This window comes from Dermacentor variabilis, chromosome 6 (genome assembly GCF_050947875.1).
Source record: "Dermacentor variabilis isolate Ectoservices chromosome 6, ASM5094787v1, whole genome shotgun sequence".
Classification (NCBI taxonomy): Eukaryota; Metazoa; Arthropoda; class Arachnida; order Ixodida; family Ixodidae; genus Dermacentor; species Dermacentor variabilis.
In genome coordinates this window covers 143,773,680-143,800,159 of record NC_134573.1, presented here as the reverse complement: position 1 = coordinate 143,800,159, position 26,480 = coordinate 143,773,680, and the positions used below count along the sequence as shown (strand labels likewise).

Here is a 26,480-nt window from a genome sequence, read left to right as displayed (position 1 = left end):
CGCCTTTATATCCCATCTATGGTTTGGAGTAGCATCTTCAAATGCGTGCATATTTATCATCGGAAAAAAGTCAATAGCCCACTTTGGGGTATTTTTTTTTTCGGGTGCAGCGAAACGATCGCGTACCTTCTTCGCGAGTGCCCTTTATCGTCACTCTGGGCGAAAGACTATTGATGATCTCGTCCGTTGTGAACCAAAACAAACATGGCATGACCATGTGCAGTGACGGAGAAATTCGTGTTCTCCCTGGAAGAAAAAATTCGAGAGAAAGGTTACCAACTTTTTTTTTTACTCAGGCGGCCCAGATTGCCCAGATTACGGCGCTCTCCGCGTGATCAAACCGAGAAGAACGAAACTGATGATACCACACTCGAACGAACCACGCGGACCCTTGAACTACTGCGAGTGCGACCTCAAATGTAGAGCAAGGGATGCCCAGTTCTTGATGAAGAACAACTTCTCAAGAGGCGCAATAATGACGTGCTTAATTGTGCATTTCTAGGCATTGTCTTTCGGGACACAAAGCTTTCTGCTTAAAGTTGGGCAGAAGCTATGTATGGATGACTATGCAAACCATGGTTTCTTTCTTTTTACTGGCTGCTCTATCTTCACTACCTTCCGGATCGACTCACTAAGACGACCAGATACACGCGACAGTAACTTGGTTGACTGGCATCAGAATGCTTCGCATAAGTCGACATAAACAAAGGGTAGTTTCACCGTGGGTAGCTCATTCAACCAATACACAAATCCCTGCAGGCGCGTATGCACTAAACGATTTTAACTTACGCCTGTACATGTGTGCATTTTACAAAAACGCTACAAAACAAGAAATGCCAAATTTTCATAAACAACCGTTCCATTCCACGTTCAACCGTTAAACAACCGTTAACTCCACCACCGCATGATGTTGGCTTCCTGAATTCTGTGTTACGCGACGTTCACTGTTTCTCGCGTTCCGTCTGCTGATTTTGTCCGAATATTTCTTCACTCATCGAGACAAGCACTAAGCGCTCGCAACATTGAAAAAAAAAGATCATTTCGCCGACGTGCCCCCTTTTAACTGTCGTTTGCTAAAACATAGTACCAAGGATTGCAAAATTGTTCTTGCTCCCAATTTTTTTTACTCCTGGCACACGCTTGATCAGCTTGAATGCATCGCCAATGGAAGCGTTTTGCATTTAGCGACAAAATAACAACCCGCGAGGACACCCGAAGAGCTGGCCTCGTAAAAATAAGCCTCTGCATTATATGTGCCCGCATCTATAAAGAAAGAGACTCACTCGGTCACGTGTCAGTGCGCTCAGCAGTGTTCGTTACGTTACGTGACTCGTTTGAATGACTCGTGTTTGCTCGAGGCAACAGCCCCGGCGGGTCTTCCGGATCCGCCCGTGCAAACGCGACCTGTTGCTTCGTGAAGTCAAAAGCTCAGAAGAAAGGACAGCAAGCTCAACATGCAAGATTAGTCAAGTCATCTGGCCGCTGTGATGGCGTTGCAACAGGTCGGGTATGCCCCCGGGTGCTTGATCGACAATTTTTTTCTGCATGGGCATCTCATACTGACGAGTGTTTCAACAAACGCTGACCAAACGCGTCTTGGAGTTCATTCAACAAATACGCAAAGCCCGGAAGAGGCTTAGCCGGCGTATAGAACTCCTTTCGTGATCATTCTGCCGTCCCTCAGGGAACATCGTGGCTTGGAAGCTAATGCGATAGAAACTCCTTCCTCGGTAGGCTGTGAATCAGCGCTTCTCTTTGTATACGTCGAACTGGCGGGCCACATAACCAACCTCACCACATAAGGCACCGATGCAGGGTAACAGCTTGTCCCGTCTTAGATAACAAAGTCTGTGTGCCTGTGGAACCGCGGTATATGCAGCGTCAAGGCAATCACTGGCAGAAAACGCCGGATTTTGACAATCAACCTCTCTTCGTGGGGACGTTGGCCGGACCCTCGACGTTGGTGGGACTTCCTCTAAAGGCTCAAATTCCTGCAAGAGAATGGTCTCCGTGCATTTAAGACTTTGAATAGATTTTGTTTTTCATGTTTGTGTAAGCCGCCATTTTCTTCATAACCATCTTTATTTTTATCTTATAAGTTCTCGTGTTAACTCCTATGTATATTCTCTAATACCGAGTCAGCACTTCGGGCTAACCTTCCTGCTTTTTATAATATTATCTATCTATCTATCTATCTATCTATCTATCTATCTATCTATCTATCTATCTATCTATCTATCTATCTATCTATCTATCTATCTATCTATCTATCTATCTATCTATCTATCTATCTATCTATCTTCATCTGTCTGTCTGTCTGTCTGTCTGTCTGTCTGTCTGTCTGTCTGTCTGTCTGTCTGTCTGTCTGTCTCCTAAATCATGTACTAACCCAAAAAGAAAATATTACCTTCGCAAGACCAGTCAACCCCCTCCCCTCCCCCAAAAAGAAAGGAAGAAAGAAAGAGAATACATGAGCAGATATATATGGAGCTATGTGCATTAGTGCATTTCATTCCTCTGATGTGTCAAAAGCCTGCAATAAATCTTTCAAATCATTGTGTTCAGCCTTTTTTTCTTTCCTGCCGCCGTCGTCGTCCTGTTTGTTGTGCGCCGAACTTTCACAAATGATCACTGTTCTTTTTTTTTTTCATTCACTGCGACGGTTTTTTGCCCCGCAATGAAGAATGTTTACACACAACTTCCCAACAACGGACGCCAACGATCGTTGAGTGTAAACTTTAGCTTGGCACACGTTTTATAACTAAAGGTTCAATTAAAACGAACAAGAAAAGCGCATACACCGAAGCCGTGTCTCAAAGACTCTTCTCTGTTTGTTTGCTTGTGTTTTCTTAACCGCTTTCTCCTGCGTAGGCTAGCCAACCAACGTGCATCTGGTTAGCCTTGATCCCTGCGTCTCCTTCTCCCATTTCTCTTTCTTGTTTGTTTCCTCGTAGCCTTAGTAACTTCCAGGGCCAAATGCTTTAATCACCCGACGCTCAGAGGTGCAAACAATGTAAAGCCCTGTGCGCTGGCGCCATCTGTTAGGAGACTACCAACTCCAACGGCTGGCTCCGGAGACCGCATCACCTTGTAAAGGATAATGTCCGCATAGCTCTGGCCCCACAAAGCCCAACGTATCATTTCTCATGAGCTGAATTTGACGCCTTAAAATTCTTATTTAAGCGCTGTAAGCTCACCGAAACATGCTTTAGGGAGTTCCACCGAAGCTGTGGACAGTTCAGCTGAATAATCGCAGAGTAATTAATTACAATACTAAGTAATTTTACTCAATTCACATTTGCTTGTACTGTAATTCAAGTGTTGTCTATGACTAGAAAGAAATGCGAGAAAGTTCTAGTTTTCTTTGATATGGAATGGTGCTTGGGCTTTGTAGGAACTGAGCTATTTGCCGCAGGCAATTCTTTTAAGGAAAGCTGTTTAGCATAAAAACTAAGAAACGGAAAACAGGTAGTGTAAACAGGCCGTTTAGTGCTGTGCTACGTAGAAGAATAATCGTTCAGGGTGCGCTCTTCTTTTCTTTTTGTGTGTGTCTGTTTGTTTAGTAAGTGAGCGCATGTTTGGGACATATCTTGACAGATTTTGTGACATACAGCGATGAGTGAATGAGTGAGTGAGTGAGTGAGTGAGTGAGTGAGTGAGTGAGTGAGTGAGTGAGTGAGTGAGTGAGTGAGTGAGTGAGTGAGTGAGTGAGTGAGTGAGTGAGCCAGGGAGGGAACGAGGCAGGGAGGGAGCGAACAGAATAAAGAGCTATTTTTGTACATTGTTACCTGAAGGGAGGTTGCAGTAACAGAATGAAGACAGCATGGCGAAATGTCGGCAATGAATACAAATTCTGAACTGCCATCCTTGTTTCGTACATTGTTACAAATAGCAAATGCGTCTTTTGTTTGATGTTGATAGCACGGTAAGAAAATTTTTAAACAGTCAGTTGTGTATCTGTGTGCATGTCTTGTATTTCGTTGAAACCGATGCATGTGAGGCGACACCTCAGTGAAGATAAGGTTTGGTCCTAGGTGGTCTGCCAATTGTAAACAGCATGATGGTTGTTTGTTTACTTTTGCGAGGGTAAACATCGCACCAATACACTCAATGCTGGAATATTTCATAAAAGTTAAACTCTATTATCCATTCAGACTAAGTATCGCGGAACACGATGAGATACAAACTTGTAAAATAAGTTTAACTGATATATACTTTGTTCCCAATGTCAGTCTGTTTTAATAACATACTAATAATAATACGAGGCAATGAATACAGCAAGTGTATGCAGTTTTGTTATGCTCTGGTAGTTCAACTATCAAGCAAAGCACAGGTTGACATGCTGCAGTGGTCATAGCGCAAACTCTTGTTTGTCCGCAAAATTATTTATTACACGTAGATCATATATCTTTCAGCTTATACTGCGTCTTGTAAAGAGGAAAAAAAGTAACAATGTCACTCACCTGCGCGGCTAGAACGTGGACATTTCTTGTTCGACTTTGACTTCAATCATCATAGTAAGGACCAGGCTAGATCTCAGCAGATGTTGGTCACGCGTTAAAATGTGAGCCAAACGTAAGCAATCCCGAACGAAGCCGCGACACTTTCTTGAGTATACGGATGGTGTAAGCTAATTGGGAGTCAGATTAATCAAACCGTTCACACGTAAAGCTCGGTTCCTCGATGACCGGTGCTTTGGAACCGTAGTTTTTTTTTTTACTTTCCCCATTGTTGATACACTGGTTAACCCTCGTAGAAATAGATAGAAACAACGAAAAGTTTCCGCTTGTTCGTAGGAGTATCGCAGTTTACGGAATACTGGAAAACTGGAGACACCGACAATGAGACAATGAGGTCGTAATCACGGCAGTTATCGTTATTTGTGTTCTTAGTTGGCGTCAGCGCCATCAGATGTCGCCACCGGCACTAATGCGCACGTCTGCGTCTCCGTTATTTCGGTATTCCGTAAACTGTGATACACGATCGCGTACGGGCTAACTATAATTATTCTGCTAAATATATATATATATATATATATATATATATATATATATACAAGCGCATTTGCGGCCGCATTCGTAAATTTGGCTTCTGATCAGATTATGCCAGCTCTACTCCCAAAACGAAGTCAGCATTAGAAAGCCACTGTGCATAATGACGTGGTTAAGCAAGATAGACATTAATCATTTTATTCAATATTCTGCCTGTTTTGTTCAGTGCTATCTCGAAAACTCAAAAAGACACGAGGAGACAAGAGAAGGAGAGAGAGAGAGAAAAGAGACCACAGCATGCCACATGCAGCAGATTGTTTCGTACCTGTGCTTTGCAATCGCAAAATTACTTCTGGTTGAGCAAAGTACGTGCTTTACGCTATCGTGACGCAGTTAAAAAAAAAAAGAAATAATAATTGTCGAAGGGCCGCGATCCTAAAACGGGCTCGTTTCTCTAAATTCCCCGTAGGCGCAAGGGGGCCTGGAGAGAGGATCGGCGCGCTCAGGGTGTCACGTGAGGTGCGATGACGTAATGGCGGCCTCCCTAGGACCAACCCTCGTCTTCAGCGGTGGTGCGCAGAAGCCACGCCCCCCGCACCGCATATGTGGTGACGCAGACAACATCCTTTCTTTCTTCCTATCTGTGTACGTGTGTGTTATTCGACCGTGTGACGTCGGCGAGTTCGTCGTTGTAGCGTTCGTTAACCGAAGCGATCGCTGTTGGTTTTGAGGATGAAGCGCTTGGCGTCCAACATGTGAGTAAGGCCACTGTTGGCGCTTCCCTACTATGCATTATTGTATCAAATATGGGGGCCACGTGTGAATGGTTCTTGCAGCTATACCGCTGGCTCGTTCGCACTCACATTTCGCTTAGAGGTCACTTTTTTCTGTGTGTTTTGCTTAATAACATGTTCGGATGCAGTAGTACTTATCTGTGTCATTCAAAACAAACAGGAAACGCATATAGTCTGCGCCGATGCTGGTACCAATACGGGCTAAAATCTATGCCTTTCATTAAAGGGTTCTCTCTCTCTCTCTCTCTCTCTCTCTCTCTCTCTCTCTCTCCAAGACAGTTTACGGCATACTGGGACACCGGATACGCCTACAATAGCGTTAGCGCTGACATTGCCGCCTCGAGGCGCTTTCACCAGCCACGACGCGTCATAAACGTTTCAGCGTTGCTTTATTATTTTCACACTGCGAGAGAAAAGTTAGGTCTACTATACGTACGCCAATGATTGCTGCTGCTACCGTCTTTGCACCAGAAGGTAGGCAGTAGCACTGATCCCTACTATAAACATAGTAGATATCAGTGGGTAGGACATGTTGTAGTTTGGTGCGCTCTATGTATAGTTAACATCGCGTCTCTGTCTCCGTTGTTCTAGTGTTCTGGAAACATTCTGGTATTCTGGCGCCACCTGTCGCTGTAACTGGAAACACAAACGGAGTACCGTGGCTTCCGCGATCGGCTCCGTTCGCGCCGCCGGAGCTGATCGCGGAGGCCACGGGAGTACGCTGTCTATTTCCGCAGTAGTGACAGACGTGACAGACGGCGCCACCCTTCATTCCACTGAAAAGAAAACAAAACAAAGAAAAAAAAATGATTAACACGTTTTATTTGACATCCACCGTAGACAAAGCGTAATTTTGATTAATCGCGGATGATGCTGGGGCGGAGAGGGGGGGGGAGGGAGTGCGACCACTATGCAATGTTTCAGTGGGGACGAGCCAGTTACTGAGCCGGGAGATCCCTTTATAACCGCATCTTTTATTTTCGCGACATTAATTTTTAAATTAGCTCATTTTACGGTTCAGGCTCCATGACTTGATCGTATGACTGCTAGGTGAGCCAGCAATAATAGCCAGATAAACTCTGAATAACGCCGGGCTATAAACATTCGCTTGTCGGTAAGCCGTTTTGTTAATTTCTTATACGCATCGTTTACCCTCATAATTAAACGTTATCATACTTTCTTATCTTACTTATCCTACTTATCCTGTGCAGGGCAGCAGGACAAATCACAGCGTTTGAAGTCGAAATCACTGCCTCCCCTGCAAATAAATTACATATCTCTCTGGAAGTAAAAACACGTACGTTAGATGTGCCCACAATTATGGAACAAAGAAAAGCTATTTGCAAAATTTTTGTTTGGCGTTCTTCTGTTGCGAAAGCAGCTTTATGATAAGACCCCCGTAATTAATCAGTAAAGCTAAGAGGATACAGTATAGGTCTCCGTAAACTCGGGCATCAAATAGAGTAAGCCAAACCAGAGACCACTGCTTTCGCCGTTGCACTTGCCGCCTCCTTCGCCATGGCGATGAGTTGCATTGAGTATACTAGGATTGTATTTTCATATGCCATTACTGAGATAACCGCGTTGAAATCCCTGGGCAAAGAAAGGGTTAAGAGCTCTTACCGAACAGTGGGCATTCAATGCAGACCTCATTCTGGAACCGGCAATGTTTTGACAAGAGGCCTTCATCAGGGACAAGTCTTCTTGCGAGGACAGCCGAACAAAAAGGCTATCCCATGGACAGTCCTGATGAAGACAAGTCTATTTATCAGGACTTCCAAATAATAAGTCTGCCCCGAAGACAGTCCTGACGAAGAAAAGTTCTCTTGTCATGACTGCTAAGCAAGGCGATCCCAAATGCAGTCCTTGCGAATACAAGACTCTTGTCCCTGAACGAGTCCAGACAAGTCCCTGAAAGCAGTCACGTATCAGGATTTCCAAGCAAGGTGTCTCAAGGACAGTCCTGACGAAGAGAAGTTCCCTTGTCAGCAGTGCTGAACAAGTTGGTTGGTCCCAATGACAGTCCTGACAACGACAAGTCCCCTTGTCAGGTCTGCCAAACAAGGTGTCCCAAGGACAGTCCCGATGAAGAGAAGTTCCCTTGTCAAGACTGCTTAACAGGGTGGTCGCAAGGACAGCCCTGGGGAAGACGAGTCCATTTGTGGAAATGTTGGCGACTACAGGCTAAAACTTTTTTTTTCTCCCATCCCTTACTCTATTCAAGACTCAATATTCATATGAACCTTTTGTCTTGTTAAGAGTTCATTTGCATCCTGCTAGTTTTTTATCCTGTAATGTTTACTGTTTTGCACATTCATGATCAGTGTTCATGATTCGCCACGAACGCGGCACATTGCGTTGCGATGCATCTGATCAGATGCCCTTAGCGCAAGCCGGCACGCTGTTTCCTTCCCGTGCAATTGACTGAGCGCCACCTTCGGAATCAAAATGGCCCGATTCTAACCAAGCTGACGGACTGGTCGTTATGAATTATCGTAGACATGTGCCAACGCTACCTGTTGCACACACACTTAAAAATAAAGTTCAGCAGGATCGATCACTCGGCTTGCTCGTAACGATCATTTTCTCTTCTCTGTCTATACTCTCTCCTTTGCGTTGCGTTTCCTTGCCTTTTCAACACATAAAAATAATTATAATACCCAGAACACCACCTGCAGAACAACAGGAGTTAGGCAAGCGGGCTTCACCTTATAATGAACCTTGTTGTGAAGAAGCCAACTTTAGCGAACTCTCTTTAGTGTATTACACACGCGTGCAGGGCCAACTTTTAGAAAGTGTTGCGAGTACCACGTAGAACAAAGTGTGACCTTTCTGTGCCGGTGGAGCGAAAGTTTGTGCGCCGGCACTGCCTCGACAGCGTTTCCCGCGCGAATACGCTGACATGCGTTCCCAAATACACGGACTTTTTCGACTGAACGCAATGGAGAGAGAGAGAGAGAGAGAGAAGTTTAATGATACGATATGCTGAGAGGTCGGCCTGAGGTATATTCCTCTAGCCAGCTACTCGGCATTGGGGGAAGGGGAAGAGGGAAAGAAAGAGGGAAGAAAGAGGTGCATGAACGCAATGAACTCGCATGTAATGTATAAGCATGATTAAGGAGATGGAATAATGGTAGAAAGAACGGCACAGACGCTTTATTGGGCTAAAGTAATTAAGTCCCGGCGAGCCGCGATCGCCAGTGGAGCCCTGTCAGAGGGAACCACCCAGGAATAAACCGCGCAACGGTTTCTGCAATAATAAAGTTTCTCCTCCTCCTCCTCATCCGTTACCTTACAGATACGAGCCAATAAGAGCCTTGGTTGGGGTAATGCCCACAACCAGTAAGCACTGATAACCACTGAAGCCAACCGACAATGTGGACGAGAAAAGCATAATGGAAATGAACCCTTTTTGATTGGAACGTATCATTGTACAATTAAATACGAAGACAGTTAGATTTGTGAAAATCTTCATATTAATAAAAGAAAATGGAAGTGATGATGATAAAGACGACGACGATAGGATGAAAATGGAGAATAGTAATGTTGTGATGAAATGAGGCCTCAGAGGGAGACGTTTCTTTCTTTCTTTCTTTGAGCGTCCAACCACTGTTAATGGGTATATCAGGATTTAACTATTATCGAAGCCCACAGTAAAGCAACGGTCGCACTCAGCAGCAATAAGTTTACGGCAAGCACGGCTTCGTGCATTGGGATGGCAGTGGTTAAATGTCGTTTACTGCCTATAAATACGCGTGATAGGTCATCGGGTGTTGTTACTGTCCTGAAGGTCCCCGTTTGGAAAGGATGATGAGATGTAAATAGTGTAGTCGTACCACTTGGTCCGTTTCCTGAATAAACTGAAGGGGCGAGTCGATTTTATGCTTGCGGTACACAGAACATCCCAAATAAGGGATCCTAATGTTGTTGTCGTTTTGTCGCTCTTAGAATTCAACAGTGCCGTACTGTCGATAACTACAGCGATAATAGGAGTTCCTTGCAAAACGGAACCCGTTGGTGGGAGCCATTTCCGCTAGAGGTCAGTGGCATACATTGCATTGAAAATAATTACGGATAAACTCATAGATTTTAAGCATTGCAAATTATTTCACGTACAAGGTGCAGTTGAAATGGAATGTTGCTGAAAAAGTTCTAAGAAAAACAACGACCAATTCAGCTGCGTGAACTTGTAGCGTGTGACAACGTGGAAGTTAAAAGATGGCCCCAAGCGCAAGTAATTGGACGGCCGGGGAACCTTGTCGTGGAGGAAGCAAATTACACGTGTTGCCACACACCATTTTCTTCATGCGGAAAGCGCTGCGGCAAGTTCGAATTAGTTTTCCTCTTCGTAGCAGCTGATGAACAGCAGTTGTCGTCCCCTACACAACCCACTTCACCCCAGTACATGCCTGTGACAATTAGCTTCACCGCATAACTATATATGCAGCAAAGCAGTCTTGCAGGTTGCAGGTATACGTGATGGGCGCGTACTGCAGCAAGGGTGTAGGAGAGGCGACGGTAGAAAGGAAAATTGATTGATTGATTGATTGATTGATTGATTGATTGATTGATTGATTGATTGATTGATTGATTGATCGATCGATCGATCGATCGATTGATTGATTGATTTGTTGATTGATTGATTGACTGACACGCAAAATCTTCGGGAAGTTGCAAATAATGCTTAAGATGATGTGCTCACTTTCCAAAATATGGCGGGAGGGAGAAGGGATTGGAGTAACCGTCAATTTTTTTAAGTACTGCAATTACTCTGTTAGACACACGGAAGAAGGCCTCCCTCTTTTGTATGTCGGAACTGGCAATGGTGATTCCGGGCGTGGGGAGCTGCTCCTCCCTCTTATTTTTTTCTTTTCTTTTTCTCTCCTTTCTCTCTTTGTTATTTTCTGTCTTTTCTTCCCAACAGCCAAGCCGTTCTTGTGACTAGGTGCGATGGACAGTGTGATAACGTCCCGTGCAAATTTCGATGAAAACTTATTGAGAAATCACTGAAGTCTGGGCGCAGTGAAATTAAGTGGTGGTTACTGGCGTTTCTAGTGCGAAGTGCGAGCAAACTTTATAAGCATGTGCGTTAATTATGTTAAATTTATCTTAATAGACTTTTCGAGCATTGCACGGCAGAGCGTCGTTTCAGGGCTGCAGTTCGTGTCAAGATGAATCAGTGGTAATAAAGTGCGTCACATGAGTAACACGCTTGCAGAAATTTCATAGTTGTAGGTACTTTGCGGTGGCTGTAAAAAATAGTGAATTTAAGCGTACTCTGGTGGTTTCCGACTTTTGCCGAGGTGCCAAAACGGTCGCCGCTTGTGGGATTTTGCGTATGAAGATAAAACTTCGTATGAAAAGAAATTGTGTAAAAAAAGACCTGCTCGTCTAACTTTAAAGGACTTGTATTGGCGAGCGAGATGTTTAAAGTGTCGTTGGTGCAGGTCAACGACTGAAAGGAACACCGAAGAGAACCAATAAATCGGTTCATCAGTTTTCACTGACAGCGCATCTCTTCAGAAATGGGCTTTCTTTAATTTTACGGTAATATGTTGATTACTAGAAGAGTTTGAGAGTCAAAGTTCTCTCCTTAGAACATCGCGTTACAACACCGCCGGTGGTATGACATGCGCTGTGACGTCATGGATTTCAAAGTATCTTTTGTCGCATTCGGGTCGTTGTGACTCCAGTAAGCGTTCTTGAAATTTTCGAAGTTTAGGCCCCATGGCTCTTCTAGAATACAACTTGATCCAACTTGCTTCAAAAAAGGATGCGGTTGACAAAGCGCCATCTACAGATCGTGGCTGCAGCAAGCACTTGTTGGACCTGGGTGACTGGACATGCGGCGATAGGCAAAAAAAATACAACGAACATTTCCTTTTTCCTTCTTTTTTTGTACAATTCTGCAGGTTTTATTGCTATTCCTTCAATGCGTCGCAGCAACCAAAAACTCTCGTCGACAGACCAACTCTTGCGTCATCCACTGAGCTCGTATCATAGCTGCTTGCCATAAAAACACACAAAACGAAAATGTTAAGCCTAGTTAAGGTCGATAGACTATTCGACTAGAACCCTATCACCGTTTTCTGCGCGCCGATATGTGCCTGTTGCATTCAAAGCTGCCACCGAAGGTCCCGCTGCTGCTCCAGTACTTAAACCGCCCGCGCCGAAACGAACGAGTGCGCGTAATCTACACGTGACATTCCTCTCTGCCGCTCTCGGTGAACAGCCAGTGCTGACGTCACGTGAGAAGTGCCGTGGTCTGAAATAGGTGGCGCCACACCGATTTTCTATTTTCGTCATCTTCTCGCCTACAACTGCTCTGTTCTCGCTATGAATGATGACTACGTTATTAAAGACGCTTAATCTTTCGATCTAGCTCGGTTTGATATTTTCCTTTAATGTCCCTTCAAAACCATCCGTGGTAGAGGACTAAATGAAGGAGAACCGAGACAAAACCACATCAAGCGTACAGACAATGAAGCCAAGAAAAGTATAAGGAAAACTATCTGTGCACATGGTAATTAAAATGTTGGAACGATAAGGGGAAGAAGAGAGAAAGATGGAGCAAAAAATTTTATTTCAGTTTTTTTTTTTGTAGATTAATAATAGAGCCTCAGTCCAGCGTCTTGCTTGCTGCATTCCCAGTGTCGACTCGATTAACATATTTAGCAAGGAATCTTTGTCCTCGGGTCTTTGAGGCTTGAACCAGCCAACCTGCGTTTGTAGGCAAGGAGAGCTGGTTTTGAATGGTGGGGAGGGATGGCAGTGCCAGTTCTCTGTTGAGGTGTCGTCCGCAGATCTTCCGTATTTAGGAGGTGGCGAGTCTGCAGAGTCCCAGGTATACACGGTGTAGTCTAGCAGGTGGGAGTAGGGCGTTGGTTTGTGCTTGTCTTACAAGTGTGCCTTGTTTGCGTTGGAGTGTTGCGCACATTTTTGGGGGGAGCAATCGTCCGACCTCTTGATATGGCCTTAATTTTATGCGCGCCGATTGTAACAGCGTGTGGGGTTGGAGCAGGAATATCCGGTGCCCGAAGTAGCGTTTCTCGGACGAACTGGTTAGCCCATTCATTTCCGTATAGTCCCGCGTGTCCGGGCTTCCAAATGATTTCTGTCGGTTGCCTGAGGTATTTGTAGCGTATAAAAACCAAAAGTGAACGAAAAAAAAAAAGCATTTGTCGCGGGTGGGAGCTGAACTCACATCCTGCGCATTACGCGTGCGATGCTCTGCCAATTGAGCTACGGTGATACGGCTGTTCTCTCGTCCACTTCTCTTGGTTGTTTTGTGTATGTGTAAGAGCCGTGACTCTGAGATCTATAGTGTTTGCCAGCGCCACCCGTGGCTATGGCGGCGGTTGTAGAACAGTCCTTCAATTACAGGCGTCACATAGTACGTGAGCTTAGGAGCAGGCAAACTGGTTACGAACCCTCATGTGGCAATACCCGAAGGCACTAAAGCTGTCACGGAGTCAGACCCTCGCTAGGCTGTTATTTCGAGATTTTAATTGAAACCACATGTAACTTCCCCTGTGCTTTCCTTGGAGCTACATTGTCCGTTCGCTTGACGTGGCTATCGTTTCAGGGTTGTCTTGAAGAACAAAAGTTACAACCTCGTTCTAGAGAACAGGCGCAGGGCTGCTACACAGTGCCGTGCCTACAAGGAAGGGGGCGGGGGGTGTAACAAGATCAGCAGACAGACTTCAGCGATTACTCCGAGTCTGAACTCATCAACTGCGGCAGCTGTTACTCCCCCGACACCCGCCCAGGAATCCAACCTTGTGCTAAAGTGTGAGCCTGCGCGAACGCCCTCAACTGTGCCCAGACGACAATCGATGTCGTCATACTCGCGGACAACTTTCTGTGGCAATGAATGGAAAGCGACGGAGGCAAAGCGCGCACAAGTGAGAGCGCTTCTGAAAAGGGTCCCGTGTTTTCATTCACAATAGTTTAAGCTGGGGAAGAGAAAACATAAACACCTTATAAGCGTGCAACAGTAAAAATAAGGTAAAACACGTACACCACTGAATGTAAGCGTTTACTTATTTTGCGGCTTTCTCCCTTCCGCGTATGGGCAAACGCGAAACCGTCGCACGTGGAAGCTGCGTCGATTCAACGTCTGTTCCGAGCAAACAAAAGCACTGTCAAGCGCTGCCGGACTACTTGGCGCGCTAACACATGCGCAGAAGCTCCGGCCCCGTTGGGTTTCCCTTCATTGCCACAGTCCGCGTGTATAGGAGCTAGGTCCGTGCTCGCACCCTTTTCGATGTGCTCGGGGCGTACTAATAACGACATGCGCTACACCAACAGATATATATATATATATATATATATATATATATATATATATATATATATATATATATATATATATAGTCATATCATAAGAAGCCAACAAACACTGACACCAAGGACAACATTTCCCCTATTCAGTGTTTATTGGCTTCTTATGATATGACTAATAAAAATCGGGCCCCTCGGTTAACCCCCTTTCTTCTCGTTTACACACACACACACACACACACACACACACACACACACACACACACACACACACACACACACACACACACACACACACACACACACACACACACACACACACACACACACACACACACACACACACACACACACACACACACACACACGCACACACACACACACACACACATATATATATATATATATATATATATATATATATATATATATATATATATATATATATATATATATATATATATATATACACGATACGATGAAATGACTACGACAGTGATGGGGGTGGCGGCGTGACGAAGGACGACGAACAACAGCGACGATGAAGCGGCTGAAGCCCTGCGAGGACAGTGGCAACGTAATGATTGCACGATGACGATGGCGCGGCCACTACAGTGACATGTCGGCTACGATGACTAAGACGGCATAATAATGACGATAGCATGGAGGGAGGCAACGGCGTGGTAACGGCGACGGCAGTTGCGACGACGACACGACAGGACGGCGGCGGAGCGACGACGTAGAGGGACGTTTATTCGAAATATAATTTTAGCCGTATTGGTAAGTTAGCCTTCTATAATACCGAAAACGTCACATTTACAGTGCACGGGAGGATGCTTGGTAATGCCATAAAATACGATTGAACGAATGACGCGTAGCGACGTCTCCTAGGAACTTACTGCACAATCGCGTCGTGACGTCATAGATTTCGACGGCGTCCCGGGGCATAGTTAATGTTCTGTCGGTCAAGATGGACTTCACTGTATTGTTAAAGAGCCAAAGGCTGAACTAGAAAGTTTCGAATTCCTCAGCTGAGCCGCAACGGCCCAAATACGAAAAATAAAAGAGAAATAATCCGTGGCGTCACGCTGACGTATCGACCATGAGATTTCGACGCGAAATTGAAAAAAAAAATGAAACTATCAAATTTATTTTCACTCCTAATAATAAACCTATTACCGCAAAATTAACGATAATGGTATTTTCAAAGGGAGCGGTACGTCCAGGGCTTTCACTTGGTTCCGCCATTGTATTGATAGTTTTCACGTGACGTCACAGACTCAGCTTTTCACCGTGCCGGTGCATCAGCATGGCAGCCACGATGAGATGAGCGAACACTGGAGCCTAAATCCCGCAAACAGCAAGATGTCGTCTGCTCGTCACGATGCACTGTACCACGCATCAGAGCAATTCTTAGGCCACAGCTTTAGCTCACGCGAGCAAATGGTTACGTTAGACTGGTTAACTCGTTTCAATGCCGTGGTTACGGCGACCCGAAAGACAGTGGCGTGGTTGGCGAAAGAGGACGTGTGACCAGTTGTTGGTGATGTCTGTGAAGGTTCACGATATTGTCACGTGGCAGTGACGGTGAAGAAAGCAGCAGAACTGGGAACGACGAAAATATAGCGTCTTATTGGGCGAACATGTGCCCTCAAAAACAGGCTACACACTCAACGAACGGCGATAGCGGCGAACGCTGTCGGCGATCGCCGGAAATCTTATCTGCCGGTCAAGCGCGACGGCTTTTACGCGCGGGTCATCGAGGGTCCTAGAGTGTTCGGCGGTGCCCGCGTGTGTTCCAGAAAGTTCTGCACAAGCTTCGGTGACAAGAGAACCGTCGATAATATTTGATAAACTTCCGATACATGCAGGCGCGTCCCGCGCTGAGCGATAACATTTGTTCGACGGTGAAAAGCGCTCACCCGTGGAAGATAAGCAAGTCCACGTGCCAATATGTAGGAAGAACAAGCACGATTGAAACGGGAGCAGACGTCTGCTTGCCAGAGAATGTTCGTCTGCATGTGCTGCTGCACGTGTGGACGAAGATTCCGGAAATAAATTAGGGCAAATATTTAAAGCGCAACAAGTGAACATAAAATTTGGGTTCGTTATATTTCGTTTTCTTGTGGCCACTTTGGATGATAAAGACCCCCCCCCCCCCCCCATTTTCATTGAGCTCCTAGAATCTATCGCCGCAATGGCCTACGTGTAAACAGCCACATAGTTTTCATGATTATGTGGATCAATCGAATTCAACTTTATTGGTAAGTAAATACAGAAACAGCCTTATACGCGAAGGATTCTGAAAGTAAAAGCTGTAGGCGGAACCTTTTACGACGAATTAAAGAAAGAAAGAGAACAAAGTAAAGCGAACTTGACAGTATCTGCAATATAGTACAAATGTGTGCAAATTATTGAACGTAAAAGGCGGAATAAGCACACTGATGAGATACAAAATCGTAAACATAAAAGAAAACAAGTTGCAGAAAAATAAAAGAAGCAAGGAGAACTGGCGCAATATACCTTAGAGTGAAACGAATAGCATGGGAAATTGTGTGGTCATGAGAATCAGCAAAAATTTTCTGAGTAGGAGCAGGCATTCATATGCAATACACAGTTTATTAGTATACAGCCACTTGTCTACTCCAAAGAGGAAGTCATTTATTTGAGTCTTAAATTTGAAAAGGAAATTACATTGCTTTTCGTCGGCACGTGCTGGATGCATAGTGAAATAACAGAAAAAGGAATAGTTTCTTTTTTTATAACTAGTAGGTACTTCAGGTCAAAGATAATTTTCCGTAACAGAAAAACGCGTGCAGTTTGTATTAACCACTATGTATAATGGAATTATATCGAGGTAGGGGTAACGAGGAAAAATTTTGAAAAATAATAAACAAATATTATAATAATAAGGCCGGGATAAAGGTTACACGTCATAGTTAATAATGAAGGGAAGAGAGTGCTACTGCCTAGATACGAAATAAGTAATGCGAACAGTTTGCTTTTGAAGGGTTTGAAAAGGCGACAGATGGATATTATATGCGTTGCCCCAACATTCGATACAGTAATTTATATGGCTGTTAACAAATGCATAATGTATAGCGACAAGTGTCATCTGCTTGCCGCCTGGTTAGCTCAGGTGGTAAAGCGGCTGCCCCGGAAAGGCGGTGGTCCCGGATTCGAGTCCCGGACCAGGACGAATTTTTCTTCAAGTGCGAGGCTTTTCTTTCGAGGAACCCGTATGGGTTTCCTTTGTAGCAACTGCTACGATTGGGTGGATGTCTCATCTCCCCTAAATAATTATACTAGTGCGTGTGTGCTGCGCTTGGTGTAGTGATGCACTCATGAAAATGCGCAAGTACGAGTGTCGTCGCGGCTGCACAGGCGCTCACGACTTCCTCCTACTGAAAGCCGATTCAAACAACGCGCCACTCTCAGTTGAGTGGTTCGCCGATAGGGGTGCTAGCGGCGCCAGAGGTCGGCGAAGAAAAGTAGGTCAGACAGGGAAAACCGGTTGTCACAAGCAAACCTTGCATAAATAAACATGTTTTTCTTATAAAACAAACAAAAATATTTTCAATTTTGTTATCTGATTGAAGTTAACAATCACTTCGAGTACAATTGTTTTTATTACGCACCGGTGGCGCTGCTTATCGTATCATCGCCCAAATCCAGCTAAAGGAAGCTCTCGCTTCACGTAATGGCGGCGTCCTCGAACCAAGTATGTTATTGTTTCCATACAGATTTACGCGGCCCGTTTCGCGTCGTTGCACGATTTCATTAGTTGTGACGCGATCGTATTGAAGCAGCGGACAGATACCCTCAGCCCACTCGTGCAGGCCCGGCTGCCGACAGCGTTTATCGGGTCCGATAGCGAAGGCTACCGTAAGCCTCCGAAACGAAAACATACAAGAAACTAGCTTGGCAATCTCCGCTTTGTTGGTGGTCACTGGAGCGCACCTTTCTGTGATCGGGCCGCGATGTTGTAACTCCGACGACGCGTTCGATTTCTTGGGCGTCCTCGGACACGTCACTCAAAATTTCGGCTAGCGTTATGCAATTTATCGCCGCCTCAAATCTCTCTCGATCGACCTATTGTTGTGTGGCTCGCCTTATCTGAGACTGGCTATCACGATCTTCCGATAAAAAGGAATATCCGCTGCTGCATCTTCTTTTTTTCTTTTGTTGCGGGCAACTTGGGTGGTTTCTGAGGTTAACTAGTTTTCCCCTTATACTTTCTGCTAGTTTTCGCAGACGGTCGTGTACTAGGAGGATATGCTTCCCTGTGGTGAAGAAAGTGGTATATGTTGATATATTTGGCCGCAAAGGGAACGTTTCGTCTCATCCCGCTATCCCACAATCGTGATAATCCTTTATTGCTGTCACTGCTTTCGGGGCGCGTCACTTTTGAGTTCTGAAACGCGCAACACCCCGTACACACTTTCGTCAGAAATTTTTCGCGTCCGTCACTCTCCTGACGGTCGCCGAGCCAGCCCCCGCCGAGGCTTATCGCCGTCTCGCATCTTTAATCGTATTTTTGCCGTCTGCCGTGACGTTGCAGTGCTGCTGGGGCCTAAAATATCCGCGCTGGAAACAACACCTGGCTTGCCGCTTTGTTCCCTTTTTCTAACTTTATTATTTTTTTTTTTTTACATTTTCATGTGGGCTTCACTGCGTGCTTTGATTGAGGTGAACGTGAGTACATACTCTGCCCCGTCGGAGCTTCGTTTCTCGCATTCCATTGTAGCTGACAGGTTTGTATTGTTGTGTTTCTGGTTCGGCCCCAGTCGCCGGGAGACCGCAGACGCTCTTGACAAGTGCTATCTGGGTTTCGCGTTTTGATACGTGCGTCAGCGCTGGGAAAGGGGAAGGCAGCACGCGTTCTGTTCGCGAGAGGTTATGTTGTTAGATTCGTGGTTTGTCTGCTATGATCCCATAGTAACGCGCGTTGTATAAAAAAAAAACAAAGAAAAAGGGAATGGAACGGATCGCTGCATTAACCGAGAGGCACAATCATTGCTGGCTTGAAGCGGACGACGCGAGACGGCGACCTGCTTGCCGGGAGGGCAGGATTTTTTTTGTCGTGCTTACTTACCGTGTAGATTTCTGCGAGTTTGTTGATATTCCCTACTCGGTTCACGTGACTGGCGCATGTCTGCTGCGGACGACGCGCGCGTTTCCACAATTTTGAGTGTCGTTTCCGGACAACTGTAGAGGTAAGCGTGAAATTGGCCTTGTGATGGGGGCTTATCGCCTTGTCCGTTCGTGAAGTCTCCTGTACATAAAGGTTTGTCCCAAGGACGTTGTGTATACATGCCGGTGATGTCCAGGTCAGTGCAGCTTGTCTGTTTGCATGCTCCAGTATTTCATTTTCTCTCTCTCTCTCGGAGTATCTAAGTTTTGCGTTTGACAGGCACGTGCTCGCCCCCACGTTGCACATTGTTGAGTGAAATGAAATAATTAAGATAAGAGGCCGAAAGAGGGAATGTTTATTGCATTCAGTTTTGTGTCCTCAAAAAAGTTAGTTGCTTCCTTTGTTACACTGTGTGATTTTCGCAGTAGTACAAGTATGCCTGCAAGAAATACCTTGCTTATATTAACAGCAACTGTACTTATTCCCGTCTCTTATGAAATGTGGCTTTTAGATGTCTGACACACAATCAATGAGCTGTCGTGCTATAGAAAAGTGAAGTTTAATATTGTAATAAAGTGAATTTCAAATTTGCAGATTCGTTATATCTGTCTTTCCAGCTTGCAGCAGTGTTCTTTTTTGTGGTTGTCATAATGTTATTTTCTTTTTTTCAGGAAGTCTGGAAGCATTGATGAATATCTCCTCTACTGGCATAGCATTGAAATGCGCATGCCAGAAGGAAAATATCATTCATGTATTTGCTTGCTACTTTTTTTAGTGCTTATAACTGTAACACTGTAACATTTGTCATGCCTCTACATGTGTGCTGGAAGACATCCTTTTTGAGAAATTTTGGCAAGAAGCACTCGGCAGTGATTATGATAAACTTAGTGGATGTGAATATTAAGGACTTTGCTGTTCCTGCTTATATGAATATTAAGTTGTGCTGTATTTGTTTTTAAAGCATGTGGAAGTTTTTGGCTTGTATACTCATTTGCCTTCGTAGCTCAGTGAACAGTAATTTCCCTGTTGTGTTTAAACGTGACCTCACACTTCTTGCTACATGTTTTGTGTATTTAGGGTTGCTTTCTCCTTGTGACATGATTTGTGGTTTTGTTAGTGGACTTGCAACAAATTGTTGCTTTTCATGACTTTTATATCATGTTGTCACTTGTTTGTGTGTACGTTGTTACTGTGACTTGAACATTAGCAGTCAGTGCCGTGCAATGATATTGCCGCGGCTGTACATTTTGCACCTTTTTTGCAGTTACACTTTTCCAGCTTGCTATGTCTTGGTACTCTCGAGTCTGTGAACTTGCTATTGAGTAATTGTGTTGTCGTGTTAAGCTTAAATTAACTCTTATGTTTTTCTTCTAGACTATTGCCTATTTGTTAAATGAAACTGGGTGATGGTTGAACAACAGAAAAGATATCCCTTTCGAAGTTGTTGAAGCGATAGTAAAAAAAATGTTAAGCTGAATGCGACTGGTACATCACAGTTATGAAAGTTAACATAGACTAGTCTTAGCATACAAGGAGGTTTAACACACCATAGACCATAGACCACATTGAGTGGTAGGCGCATGTGTATTAAGGGGTGGGCAATATCTTGTTGAAGTTCACACTTCGGCTTCCTGTCATTTCATTATGGTAGGGAGTCTATGTAGCTAATCAACTAGTAATGTTTAATAACTTAGGTACATTGCAGTACAAGATGAGTGTAAGCTAGAGTCGGCTGTCATTGTAGATTTTTCTATCCATAAAGGACTTAATATCCTTAAAGTCACTAGGACTATGATAAACAGCAGTGGTCTTCCAGGAGAAAATGCATAAATAGGTTTAGAACACTAATCAACCAGTCTGGACTTATGTAGTCTGTCTCTCTAATGTTTCCCTAAAGATCTTGTGCTTCTCTCTCTCTTCTTCAAGAAGATGTCTTGATAAACCTCAGTGCCAGCATAACTGACACTTAAACGAAGCCATTTGCAATCTTTACAAAGTGACCATAATGTATACAGAGATTTAACAGTGCTTATGCTCGGCAGGCTATTGTTGTGGGTTTGTGGTAGCATGGCTTATGTTATAAAGTAGATAGGTTGCAATATATTGAGGTGGGTGATGTCTCAAAGGATGGCTTGGAATGTGGCGGTAGTGAACTTTTTTTTTTTTTACACAGTGAGTGAGGTTTGTCAAATCATTGGCGCTCTGGCTGCAGGCACGTCTTTTGTTGCCATCAAACCATGCTTGAAAGGGGCATACACAGTTAGTGCCTGCGCCATTATACCACTAGTTCTGGCCATGTCATTGCTATGTGCAAGTGTAGGCCAAGCTTGAGTTAAGCATCAAGGACAACAGAAGTGTAAGTTGCACCACTTAGTTGTTTTTGATCGTGCACTGCCATCCAAGTCCTCACGCCTGCAAGTTTCTTTTATTTCTTGGTAATACATGCGATTATGTATAGAAAGAAAAGAAGAAAAAGGGTGCTGTTACATTTGTTACTCAGTGAGCAAAGCCAAACCATAGTTGCCAGACTCCTGATGGCTACCAACAGCCCTCGTGCCCGCATTCGCACAGTTAATCTAGCGGTGAAATTGGCCTGTATGGCAACTTTACATGTTTATGCTGATGCCGGCACTAATTGCTTTTTGGTGCTGTATTTGTAAGAATTCTTTTTGATCCATTCAATTTCCAATCCTTTGTTATGTGGCTCGATTTCATTGATTGCAGTAGTGGCGCATGGCATGGGACTTAACTGCAAAGGATGTGTAACTGATGGATTGGGAAAAGAATCATTACAAAAACACATTCCTCTCTTTTCTCTATTTCTCTCTCTCAAAAACATCTCACTGTCCTCATGTGCTAATCTGTGCCGTTCTGCTGCGGGTCGGCTTGTCTGCCGCACCTTTCTGCCCGGCTTTCCCGTGCAGACTCGTCGGACTATGCGGGGTTCGGTGAAGCCCGAGAGTGCGTCAACTGCGGTGCCATCTCCACGCCCTTGTGGCGCAGGGATGGCACCGGCCACTACCTGTGCAACGCCTGTGGCCTCTACCACAAGATGAACGGCTCCACCAGACCCACAGCGAAGCCACAACGAAGAATGGTACTGGTTAGTCCTGGCATCTCCTTTATTCTATGACCCCACAAAGCCCAAACGCCCTTGTTATTTCTGGCCACAAAGAGTACATTTATAGGAAAAAAGACGATGAGATGTTATTTTGTTAAAATTGGTGGAGTAACTAACAATTGGTTTTCTGAACTATCCACAAATGAAGCTTTGCTTTAGCATATAAGAAGCACTATTACGAGCTTTGCGTTGAGTTTGCCACACCCACGGAGCAAGAATTATTGAGGAGGCGAAATAGTGCGCGCTTGGGCATCCCAATAAAGTCAAGGTGTTGGGCACGGCGCCTATGCGCCCTCGGTCGGAGCGCCAAGTCGGCTCGCCGAGAAGGCGAAACGCCTGCGGTGTGCTTTGAAGCTCACCGGTTCAAGGCCGTTTGGTGGCGATTCACCACTAGTGCTTTAGACATGAATGAATGTGTTCCTTGTTCCTCTTCGCTGGATCCAAATGCTTTGAAAAATTCACAAAAAAATGCGTAACTTACAGAGCATTTACCTGCGTGATATATTTCCTTTCGAATGCCAAATCTATAATATATATTTTTTTAAAGCGCGAGGTCAATAAGGTATGTACAGTTTGTTCCAGCGGATCACGGTGCTTACCCTCTATGCCATTAGTTCATATTTAGATTGTTCTTCTAACTTATTCCCTGCCATGCCTTAGACGATTGAATGTATCATTAATGACCATTGCTGCGAACTGTTAACTCCTCAGATAGTATCTTTTCAGGGGTCTGACGATCCGTAGGATGCTGGTAAAAAAAAATCAAGTGCGCCAAATGTACTATGCTTACTTCCGCATCTTGTGGGAATGAAAGTGAGTGAGCTGTGGCAGCGTCGGCAGACATCGTCTTCTCTGGGATTACTACTAGTAGCTCATTTCAAGGCTCTAAGGCTATATTGTATTTCAAGGCTGTATGGCTGTAATTGGATCAGCATTCATTAATAGCTTCTGCAAAATGTCCGCCACTTCTATTTATTGATGTTACAGAACGATATCAGGGAAAATTTACAATATGTGAGACGATGTTGCGATTTTTGTGTCCATAGAAGAACATGCAAATGCAGGTTTCGCTGCAGCACAATAGATGACGCATTGGGCGTGTTGCCATCATTTCCTCCTCACGCGACCATGACTTCATCGGGCTGCCCGAGCATGCTGTCGTGGCCCAGCAGATTTTTCTCCTAAAATAATTCTTGCTCCGTGCCTGTACCTAAATGTGAATTTGGAGGTGTGGAACTTGCCATATCAAATATGATGTGTTGGGCTTTGTAGGGTCAAAGCGACATTGAAGGCAAATAAAGAGTCAAGCTAAAGTGATAAGTGCTAAACAACATCTAAGTCTTCATTATTGTAGCGAACAGAGCTTTAGTAATTGAGAAACTGAGGTAAATGCAGGACACGTTTAGAGACTTCACCAGAACATTGAAGTACTAGCCAGATGACGAAGGCGCTCCTCATTGTAATTCTGTTGCTAGTACTCCACCACTCTTAACCCTTTGAGGGTCAATGACGTAAATATACAGCACCACAAACAAGTCCAAAAATGGTCGATGCCATATATTTATGGCGCCGTCTGTACGTTTAAAAAGCCCACCCATTTCCTAACTTTTTCTTTTCTGTCTTGTGCTGCCAGTATCTGGGAATACATGGAATTTCTTTCGCGCACCTCCTTCTGTCGGTTTTCATTGCATGGTTTGTTTAAGAGCTAGTCTGCTCCCGCGTGTCTATATACTACCGCTGGCGCATTTGCGCGGGCGGGTGGCAGTTCGGGTTTTGTTCTGCGAGCAGTTTCGGCTTCTTTCGCTTGCAAAACTGATGGCTATCTCGTTACTAATCGCTCAAAGGGCGACCGCCTGTCTCTCGCTCGTTTAGTGCTCACGGGGGTGCGCATAGGAAGGATGCCACCATGCATGCGTTTCTGTTGCTTGGTTTTTCTTTTTTGGCACTGACGAAAACTAATTGCCTCTGGTTGGCGATAAGATGAAGATTAGCGGAAGTTTGTCACACGTCTTGCTTTTTTGGCGGGCACACAACCCCAAAGTTTTCATGAGTACGCGCACCTACGCAGTTCGATTATGCTATGGATGTAGATATTGGTGCAAAGCCAGCAACATTTGAGACTTGCGAAATATTCTTGTGTGCGCATATTCGAAGCCTTGAACTATAATATTACATAAAATATTTTATTATAAGTTTATTTCCTTTTTTATTATTCTTATTCATGAATAAAGAGTACATATATACCAACACAAAATATTTTTTTCTCACATTACGGTCACCTTAGAAAAATTGCAGCAAATTCTTTTTCTAAATAAGTCCATAATAAGAATTGGACTCATAATAAGAATTGGAATCTGCAATAAAAAAAAATCGACCCTGGGCGGTCGCATATGGTGAAAGAAAAAATCGACCCTCAAAGGGGTTATAAAGAAATAATTGTATTGTATTATAAGACAGCAAAAAGTGCTGCTTGTCCAATTCTGTTTGATGTTTAGAAAAAAGAGTTTTGGCGTTACTTTTGACAACGACTTGGGTGGTCAAAAGGTTTCATTTTTTCCACTCTGCGCTGCTTGTGCTTTTGTGTTTTAATAGTTTCGTTATTGCATAGTGTTGCGCTGGTTTTGCTGACCCGCGACACTCACACAAATTGCAAGTAGCAGAGAATGCCACGTCCATGTGATGTCGCGGGATTCCCGAATGATCCATGCTACTTGACCAAGAGCGGTTTCAACGGTGAATCCAACGATTTGGCTTGGCTCGGTTTTGTGTGGCCACGCGTTTGTTTTACAACGAAAACCGCAGTGCTGTCTGTCAGGCGGCGTTTTACTCACCGACGGCAGTAAACGGCAGTGATGGCGAAGGCAAACTCACCACTTCCTGATCGGGGACAGGCAATTGGAATTGCGCTAATGGCATGTGAACTCTTCAGACACAATTTTCTCATAACCCAAGCCTTTTCTTAGCACAAAGCAAGCTCTGCGAGGTTTCTGGAATTATATTTTAACCGTCTGCATTGACTTAGTATTCGCCTTTATTGTCCTAAAGGTTTTAGCTTGCTGCCAACTCTGATTTCCCTGTTTCCATGTGTGAAATGCAGAAATGCTGGTTCTAAACAACCACTGAACTGAGTTGAATGAAATTCATTGCATTTAAAAAAGAAAGCCAGGTTCTAGTGACAGAAGCAAAGTTTTGGTTTAGGGCCTTATAATGTTTACAAAAATTGACGAAAATCGGTAAGGTTAAGAAAAGAAGTAGATCATGAAGTTTACACATTTGAATCACTGCACCAGGAGCAAAATTGGAAGTTCCGTAAACTGTGTTTATTAGAGCGTCTGAAGTGGACAAACATGAGACATGTTCAAAGCTTGCGGAAAACTGTTACAATCAGCAAAATATTTAACTGAGCTAGCTGGCTTGTAGCTAAAATGAGTTCTCAACAGCTGAACTGAAAAAAAAAAAAAAAAGACCAAGGAAGATAATCAAGGACAGCAATGTCCTTGTCTGTCTCCCTGAGTACTTTCTTTATTTCAGTTCAGCTGTTCAAAATTCGTCTTCACTGTTACAGTGCTTACAAGGGTTTTGCCAAAGTCCCGATTGTAAGTTAGTGCTATATTTCCGTGCTGTATAGAAAACCGAGACCACACGCGCACTTGCGGACGTGCGCAAGCCCGCGTCCGTGCGCATAGCACCTGCCATGCCTCGCGAGGAACGGCAGCTTGCATCCACAAAGACACGATAGCGCGCGCTCACTGGGCTCACTCACAGGCACCTTGGCAGACGCTGCTTCGTACTTTGTTATTGACTGTGTTTCAAAATGCTTCGATATTCATAAACTTAGATTTTTATAGCTGTTAGATCAGCACAAAAACCAAAGAAGAAGCACTTTCTTGCGTGATTTAAGTCTGCTTCACCGAGAGTTGATTGTACCGCGCCGTAGCTGCGTAGCCAGGCGTGCCGATGCGAGGCAACCCAAGTGCGTGATAACAGAGAGGAGCTGTTTCGCGAGATCACGCCGCGTTTCGACACGTACGAGCCATGCCGCACCGTCTGCACATGCGTGGGCGCGCGGATGCGAACTTGCGTGCTTCTAAATTTAAGTGCCTTCTAAATGTCACCGGGACACGCACTTCAGGTTTAATTTTAGGTGTTAACGTAGT

At 44.5% G+C, this 26,480-nt stretch overlaps 1 protein-coding gene across 3 annotated transcripts in view; it reads left to right on the top strand.

Moving 5' to 3' along the window:
- The window catches only part of LOC142585380 (uncharacterized), a 229,933-nt gene that overhangs the window by 180,187 nt on the left and 23,266 nt on the right, over positions 1 to 26,480 (top strand). For 2 of the 3 annotated variants that reach the window (XM_075696102.1, XM_075696101.1), the window contains exon 5: positions 22,127 to 22,305. In XM_075696102.1, coding sequence (XP_075552217.1) covers positions 22,127 to 22,305 — 179 coding nt within the window. The remainder of the gene's footprint in view (positions 1 to 22,126; positions 22,306 to 26,480) is intronic. The other variant, XM_075696103.1, reaches the window with a different exon arrangement.